The sequence below is a fragment of the Plecotus auritus genome, assembly GCF_963455305.1.
Source record: "Plecotus auritus genome assembly, chromosome: 11".
Classification (NCBI taxonomy): Eukaryota; Metazoa; Chordata; class Mammalia; order Chiroptera; family Vespertilionidae; genus Plecotus; species Plecotus auritus.
Window position 1 is genome coordinate 33,713,429 of NC_137777.1, and position 9,310 is coordinate 33,722,738.

Genomic DNA, 9,310 nt, shown 5'->3' on the forward strand with positions numbered 1-9,310 from the left:
ATCACCATAATTGCCATGTTATTGGAAATAAAGTTAAATTTTTCCTGATTTATCAGGATAACTTCAATTTTGAGGAATGTAAATCAATTCACAGCTGGCTGAAAGCCCGTTTCTCCTTCCCTTTAACTCCAGCACACACATGAAAGGTGCACTCACTTCCCAAGTGCCTTACGAATCTGCAGTGATTAATTCTTCTCATTATTTTGCTGCAAATTCTCATGACCCTCTCTGATGATTCGATCAGCCACTTAGAGTTTATGCATATTCATATCTCTCTGCTCCTGCCGCAGTCATTCATGTCTCCTTCCCTGACTGGTGTGTTCTTGGTGCAGTAATTGAGCTGCAGTAGATTGATTACTCTGGGGAGCTGTAAGGCCTTTAAAGGTGAAAACATATCAGTCCTGTTAATTAGGAAACAAAAGCTCTGGTGGCAAGCTCAGCAGTCAGATATTTCCAGTGTAGAAAAGACGAAAGGTGTGATTTGTTCCTCTCTATGAACGCTGTTTACTTTTCAAATTTTGAATTAAGTCTGTCTCAGTGGTAGTAAAGAAAAGATATCTTTATGAATTTTTATAGAATGCTAAAGAGGACCTGTCAATACTATTTTTTGTGATCTCTCAAATCTGATAATTTAGAAACACCTTATTACATAGCATTGGCAATGCTTGCATAAAATGTTTTAATATTTTGCATAACTATAGAATGTTTGTGGATTAATGTTGATATTTAGTAGTGTGCTGTATGAAAAAAGGGTGAAACTTTATTCAACATGGCATGAGCTGCCTTTTCATCTCTGTATGATAAAATCCTTGATTTTTCTGTCTCTAACTGAATATTAAATAACTAGAGGCCCAGTGCACAAAATTTGTGCACGGCAGTGGGGGGGGTGTCCCTCAGCCCAGCCTGCACCCTCTCCAATTGGGATCCCTCTCACAATCCAGGACTTCTGGCTCCCAACCGCTCGCCTGCCTGATTGCCCCTAACCGCTTCTGCCTGCCAGCCTGATCACCACCTAACTGTCCTCCCCTGCCAGCCTGGTCGCCCCTAACTGCCCTCCCCTGTCGGCCTGGTCACCCCTAACTTCCCTCCACTGCAGGCCTGGTCACCCCTAACTGCCCTCCCCTGTAGGCCTGGTCACCCCAACTGCCCTCCCCTGCTGGCCTGGTCACCCCTAACTGCCCTCTCTTGCCAGCCTGGTCGCCCCTAACTGCCCTCCCCTGCTGGCCTGGTTCCCTCCCACCCCCGCCAACTTCCCTCCTCTGCAGGCCTGGTCACCACCAACTGCCCTCCCCTGCAGGCCTGGTTTCTCCCAAATGCCCTCCCCTGCTGGCCATCTTTGAACACATGGGGGTGGCCATCTTGTGTGTTGGAGTGATGATCAATTTGCATATTACCTCTTTATTATATAGGATACATTGTCCTGGCCAAGAGGACTTTGTGTGGAACAGTAACCTCCAGAAGTAAGCTAGTTTCAACATGGATGTCAATGCAGCTTATATAGTTGACATGTTTTTCTCCTGTGTGCTGTTAAAGGGTACAATTCAGTGGATTTTAGCATATTCACAAAGTTACGCAACCATCACCACTAATTTTTGGAACAGTTTCATCACCCTAACCTGAACCCCATATTCATTAGCAGTTGTTCTCCATTCCCCCCTTCTCTTAACCCCTAACAACCAATAATCTACTTTCTCTCTCTACAGATTGACCTCTTTGAACATTTCATATATATGGAATCAAATTAAATATGGTCTTTTATGTCTGGCTTCTTTTACTTGGCATAATGTTTTTAAGTTTCATCCATATTTAGCATGGAGCAGTACTTCATTTTTTTATGGCTGAATAAAATTCCATTATATGGCTATACCACATTTTGGGCTTCATTCATCAGTCGATGAACATTTGTGGTGTTTTTACCTTTTCGCTGTTGCTGCTAATAATACTAATGAACATTCATATATGTTTTTGCTCTGTTCTTTTTTTTTAAATATGTTTTTATTGATTTCAGAAAGGGAGAGGGAGAGAGAGATAGAAACATCAATGATGAGAGAATCATTGATTGGCTTCCTCCTGCATGCCTCCTAACTGGGAATTGAGCCCGCAACCCGGGCATGTGCCCTGACCAGGAATCGAACCGTGACCTCCTGGTTCATAGGTCAACATTCAAGCACTAAGCCACGCTGGCTGGGCTCTTGCTCTGTTCTTGATCTTAGGGAGAAAGCTTTCAGCCTTCTCCACTGGATACAATGTTAGTTATCAGTTTTTCTTAGATGCTGTTTATCAAGTTAAGTAATTTCCCTCCTAGACCTACTTTGTTGAGTGCCTTTACCATGAAAGATTGTTGGATTTTGTCAAATGCTTCTGCATCTATTGACATTATTATGTGATTTTTGTCCTTTGACTAATTGGTTGATTTTCTTATGTTGAACTTTATGATATTCTATATAGTTTTTATATAATAACCTTTTTCTATGTGGTTTTAAATAATTTGAACCAATATTTCTACCTTATATTTCAGGCATTTATTAATACAGCAAAAGAAATTTATGAAAAAATCCAAGAAGGAGTCTTTGACATTAATAATGAGGTATATACACATAAAAATTATTGGCTAATGTATTTATTTGTATGTGTTTTTGTTTTTTTTAGTATAGTTTACATTTACTGATTGTATTTCAGGTGTACAGCATAGTGGTTAGATAATCATATACTTTAATTAATTTAAAACTGAATTTTAATTACTACTTGGATTCATGATTTTATATTCTTTAATTCCTAAAATGGATGTGTGTTGTCATTTAATACATTAGTTTATAATCATATAACTTAAAATTGTTGGATATTGTAAAATAGTTACATGTTACACTATCTGTGAAAATGGATTAAAGTCAGTGACCCTATCCATTTGTTGTAAGCAATGCAAAATAATATAAATCCTCCAAAGAGAGAAGAAAATCCACTTTCATCCACATGTCCATATGGTGTCATCTGCTTTGGGGAATAATTTTCTAGTTGTGTAAATGCATGTACTATGTCACTAATGCAAGATGATGCTCTCCCTGTTGTCTGATATGAAAGTGGGAAATACCTAATTTGGAAATTATTTTTAGTATAGCATAGCATATTTTCAGGAAACTAAATTAATATATGTAATTGGCCATTGGCAGTGGTTCGCTTTTCTTTGGGTTTTGTGTTTGTTTTTTATAAAATTATTTTGAGCCCATTTTGATCAACATGATTAGGATAAAATGTAAAGCTATGAAGCATGTAATTCATAGTGTTTACTAAAGGTCTTCATTTTGACCTAAATCCCCACTTTATGGCTACAGCATATTATTTACTGTTACATAAGCATATTTTCCATTCTATAGTAAGCCTTTTTGCTTCCAAGAGCAAAACTCTTATTCCTCACCCAGTTACAGTTAGGAAAGCACTATATTAGAAAACCATTGCATATGTGTGTCTCTTGGCCTATACTTAAATGAGGCTCTTTATTATTTGCCTCAGTATTCTTTGCTGAAACCAAACAGTTTGCCTCAAGTTTCTAAAAAGTACTTGATTTTCTCATTTGTTTTAATTTGGAGTATTATGGTTTCTAAATCCTATCTTCTAGGTTTATATGGCAGTAGATCTTGTGTTAATTTAAAGGCGACACCATTCAGAGACTAATGCCATATAAATTGAACAGTAATTGAGTCTCTCTGTAAAAGTGCACGTTCATTGTTTCTGTCTGGTTTCATATAGTAGCTGACTGCTGCACTGTGCCTGGTGCAGTTTTGATTGTAACGTGCTGTCAGGAGCCAACAGGCCATGCGATTTATTTGGCCAAATGCCAAATCTGACTCCTTGATTCCTCAAGAAGTTGCTACCAGCCCAGAGGGGGCAAAACCAATGAGCCATAGGGCATGCTTTTTATTAAAGAGGAGTCAAAAGAGCGAAAAGAAACCACATCAGCTGCTGTCAATACTGAGCTAGTGCCAGAAACCCCAAGGCTACTACTGTTGCAGAACAACTGCCAAGCACTATAAATCTGAGATTTACTGTGACGTAAAGTTTCCTTAAGAGCTTAATTTCTGAAGCTACTGTATTACTTTTCTCAAAGTGTTGTATTTTTAGGTAAAATCCACTTGAGGGAGTGAGGGTTAAGACATAAGTGTGAGTTTGATGAATGAAAGAACTGCTCTGTGTGTGGGTTCTTGGCAAGCTGCCATGTCTTTGGGGATCATAGAAATTATTGATGACACAGAACACTCTTATGCCCTTAGCCTGTACAGCTGATTCAACATGGAAGAGAAATGCTGTCTAGAGAGAAGATTTGACATTGTATTAGAGCAGCATAGGCTTTACATAGTTTTATCTTTTAAAGATGACTTGCAATAATTGTTTTCAGAAATATTTCCACAATATTGTTCCTAAAAGGAAGAAACAGCCCCTGAGAGAGATTGTTTTAATTGTTGTAAAAATCTCCTTAATATTTTTCTGAGTTGTTTGGTAAAATTGTATCATTAAGAATGCAATGGATTTTTATTGGCTCCAGTTACATGTATTATTCTTTGTCTTTTATTTCAGGCAAATGGCATTAAAATTGGCCCTCAGCATGCTGCTACCAACGCCACGCTTGCAGGCAATCAGGGAGGACAGCAGGCTGGGGGAGGCTGCTGTTGAGTCTGTTTTTACCATCGCGCTGCCCAAATGGGGCTACTCACTGCTCCTTTCACCCTCTCCTACTCAGCTGCGACATGAAACTATTTGAAATGGCTTTATGTCACAGAAGACTTTACTCTTTCAAATTCTTGTATAACTTTGAATAAATGGTTAATGTTCACTTAAAAAGACAGATTTTGGAGATTGTATTCATAACTATTTGCATTTGATTTCTAGGTCAATTGATGTGATTATTTTTGTTAAATGTTGTCTTGTGCCCTTACCTACGAACTGAATTGTATTAAACACTACAAAGTCATCTTGAGTATTTTAAATCAGTTTGTGTAGTTAGGTTTCCCAACACCTGTGGTTACCTAATGTTTAATATTAATAGAACTGTCCTCAAAAAGTTTGTCAACTTTCAAGGCTATAAGGAAAAACAGAAGGATTCTTTTAATTCTATATTTATCAGTTACTTTCTGTATATATAGTTTAATAACCTGCTTGGGTGTAATTTGCCAAGCTTGAATTCATTAATGCATTTGCATAAATTCTAAACTGTTTAGAGCTTAAAGCATTGTTAGGAATTGCTTGGACACTGAATTTTAAACTTTTTGCCATTATTAGCAAGCATGTTCATCTTCTCTTGTCACTAGTCCAAGAAAAATATGCTTAATGTACATTATAAAGGCTATGTATGTGTTAACCTGTTTTAATGCCAAAAATTTGCTGTTTGTCCACAATTTCTTTAAGACCTCCTCAGAAAAGGATTTGTTTGCCTTAATGAATGCTGTTGGGTAAAAACAGTATAATGAGTGAAATGGGCAGAATCAAGAACTTCATACACCTAAGCGACTCCAAGAAGAATGAATGTCCACATTTAGGTGGCACATTATGAGGACTTCTATTTTTCCTTAAACACAGTAACTTTTCTTTTATTCACATGATTTCTAAGTATATTTTCCATGCAGGACAGTTTTTCAACCTTGATGTACAGTGACTGTGTAAAATTTTTCTTTCAGTGATAATCTATAATCTTTTAAATATGGTAATTCTTGTCTGTTTTGAAGGGGATATGACAATAAATCTACCAGATGGAAGATCCTGTTAAAAAGTAGAAAAGCTTTAGTAACTTACTCAGTGTGATGGTTTTATCCTTTTTTTCCCCCTTTTCTTCCCTAGTCTATAATGAAATTGTTATAGCAGTGCAAAATAAAGTCCTATGTATAAAAGTGTTCTTTTTTTATTATGACCACATCAGTTTTTAAAAACCTATTTTTTTAGTCCATCCACAGCTTTTACATGTATCTAAGCATATTTTTTAAAGGGTCAGATGTTTAATGCCCTTTTTAAAAAATTTGCTAAAATGTTATAAAACTCTTCACAATATTGAAATTCTTTTGGTTATTGATGATGTAAGCAATATTTTCTTCTCAACCAGCACAAAAGCACATTTAAACTACAAGAAATCTTTATAAGTTCTAAATATGAAACAAACCTTCAGTTCGCTCATGATTTCACCTTTTTTCTAGGTCTTCCCTGAATGTTCAGCAATGCCCTGTTAAAGCTATAGTATTACTCTTAGGGGATGTCACCCATCTTAGTTTTGTTTTAACCAGCTCCTGGAGGGCAGGGGAAAGGGGAGAGGAAATGGAGTATCTTGAGTATTTTTATTACAAACTATTTTTCCCTGAAAGTGGTCATACCCAGAATCATTGATTGTACCATTCACTCTCTCTAGTGATGAGTAGAAAAAGTTAAGGCAACTAGAAATTGTTCCACTCCACACCAAGAAGAGGATGATTCTTTGGACATTATTTTTAAATTGCTGTGAGGTTTTCCAGAAGTTTAATGTGTTTCTTTTCCATGCTGTCTAGCCTAATTCTTTTATAAATCAAGTATAAGAAGAGCAACTAATGATTAAGTAAACAGAAACAGCACATGTGCTTTAATACCCTAAGAAAAGATAGAGCCCTCAAATACAGCTCCTACCACAGCAACCTTAACCTGCCTCGAGCCTGGACTGCAGGGGTGAGTAGTGAGTGGACTCCTCTAGTTCATTACCACTTTCTCTGTATCTCATCTACTTAATCAGTTGACAAAGTAATGTTACTGTCTGCTTTCTTTGCTCATTTTATCATCCCTATCATAAGTAATGTAATAGTGGCACCTGTAATTGACTCTTTAATACTGTAATTGAGTCTTTAATCTTTGATTAGTTTTTATGTCAGTCACTAAAAAGATAAATACAACTTTTAAAGTCTCAACATGTAACATTCCAATATTGTAATCTTCAGAAAAGTAGTGTTACTGTTTCTCTTCTGAATTTAAGACAACTGAATGGAGAGCAGACTTTTGGAAGAGTAGCATATAATTCTACAATACAAGGTGGAGCAAATGTAGGTTTCCAGTTGTGATTATGGGAGACATGTTATTCCTGTATTATTTTATTGTTATTTTCTATACAACTGTAAACCTACTTTTGCCACACTTTGTGTATGGGAACTAAAGTGAATCTTAATACATTTTTTGTGTGTGTGGTTTTGTTTTAAATTTTTAATATACCCTGTTAACTGGAAAATCGTTTCTTTATCTTCTAATAGTCAATAGGGTAGGAGTGTAAATGATACCAAAATGTGTCTACTCAAAAAATAATTTATGTCTAGCTTTGGAACATATTAAGTACTGATTTTTCTTATAGGTAGTGAAGCTTCATCTGAGCTCAGTAATAAAGTTGGCAGACAGAATAGGGCAGACTATATGAGCTAAAAAATAATATAAGCAGAAAACCTTAATAATGAAAGAAGATAGCCCTGTTTCATAATAAGAATTGACTATACAAATAGACAAACGAACATATCTACTTGTGTTCCTTAGAGTTTACATGTGCTTGGGTGTTCAAATGAAAATAGTTCCTAACTTATAAGAGAGCATCTCGCATTGCATTGGGATATATATATATGAGATAATATATATACAATGGTACCTACTTAGTTGAAGTCATGATGGAAAACTTTAAAGTGCCAGTGTATATATTCAGTGTTCATTAGCTTTACAAAATCATGAGGCCAACTCAAAAATTTAAGGGCAAAGGACTGAACACCTGATGGAAAAAAAATGGAAAAAGATAGATTCACCAAAAAGAGCTATAAAATATATATTTTAAAAAACATATTTGGAGGAATGCAAATTAAAACATACCAAAATATATTTTCACCGGAAGACATGTTTTTATTGATTTTTAATCAGTTGCCTCCGCATAGGTGCCCTGACTGAAGACCAAACCTGCAATCCAGGTATGTGCCCTTGACTGAGAATAGAGCCCACAACCTCTTGGTATACAGCATAGTGCTCCAACCAACTGAGCTGCCTGGCCAGGGCCTATGGAATTCTTGCCAAAATATATAGCCTCAACTAATCATTAGGAAACCTCAGACAACCCCATATTGAACATCATGCAAAATAAGTGGCCAGTGCTCACCAAAAATGTCAAGGCTATAAATGGGGAACTCCCCTGGCTGGGCAGCTCAGTTGATTAGAGCATTGTCCCAATACACTAAGGTTGCAGGTTCAATTTCTGTTCGGGGCACATGCAAGAATCAACCAGTGAAAGCATAAGTAAGTGGAAAAACAAACTGATGTCTCTCTCTCCCACCTCCCTCTCTAAATTAACAAGTAAATTTAAAAAAGAATGAGGAACACATTGGAGGAGACAGGGTGGCATGATGGCATGATGACTAAATGCAATGTGGGATGCTGGGTGGATCTGGAGGAGGGTTTTGATGAAGGAAGGGCACCCGGGCCTTCTCTGGTAGCAGTAGTGGGGGTTACATGGGTATTTGCTTTATAATATATGCACATGTGCTTTATGCACTGCCTTGTAAATACGATTTTGTCTCCATTAAACAAAAATGCTGCCTTACGAGTTGCCTTCAAAACTTAAGTGTGTGGCCTGGCCAGTGTGGTTGAATGTTGACCCATGAACCAATAAGTCACCAGTTCGATTCCCATCCTGGGTTGTGGGCTCGATCCCCAGTAGGGGTCATGCAGGAGGCAGGCGATCAATGATGTTTCTCTCACCGATGTTTTTCTCCTTTCTTTTCTCTCTAAAAATCAATAAAAACTAAAAAAATAAATATGTGAAGTTTACCTTATTCCCTTGATAGGGGTTGAATTGTGTCTCCCTCCCCATGGGAAAAAAAAAATGCTGATGTCCTAACCCCAGGACCTCAGAATTTGTCTTTATTTGGAAATAGGACGGTTGCAGATGTGATCAGTTAAGATGAAGTCCTATTGATGTCCTAAGAAGACAGCATGTGAAGACAGACACACAGGGAGGCCACGTGACGACAAGGTCAGAGCTTGACATTAGGCAGCCTCAACAAGGAACACCAAAGATTGCCAGCAAGCCACCAGAGGGAGGATGAGGCTAGGAAATATTCCCCTACAGGTTTCAGAGGGAGTCAGGCCTGTTGACATCTTGACTTCAATCTTCCAGCCTCTAGACCTGAAAGAATAAATTTCTGTTGTTTTAAGCCACCCAGTTTGTGGCACTTTGTTACAATCACCCTAGAAAGTGACTATATCCCTTCTAGTCTATGAATGAAGACATTTTTTTAATAGGTTGTCTGTACCTTCCATGAAAGGTCATGTTGAAGCCGTGAGT

At 37.3% G+C, this 9,310-nt stretch overlaps 1 protein-coding gene across 1 annotated transcript in view; it reads left to right on the forward strand.

Annotated features, from left to right (window-relative positions):
* RAB2A (RAB2A, member RAS oncogene family) overlaps positions 1 to 8,780 on the forward strand; it is a 78,079-nt gene extending 69,299 nt beyond the window's left edge. Inside the window, exons 7-9 of the mRNA XM_080646195.1 lie at positions 2,519 to 2,587; positions 4,570 to 7,992; positions 8,171 to 8,780. Coding sequence (XP_080502321.1) covers positions 2,519 to 2,587; positions 4,570 to 4,665 — 165 coding nt within the window. The 3' untranslated portion in view covers positions 4,666 to 7,992; positions 8,171 to 8,780. The remainder of the gene's footprint in view (positions 1 to 2,518; positions 2,588 to 4,569; positions 7,993 to 8,170) is intronic.
* Positions 8,781 to 9,310: the final 530 nt, after the last annotated feature.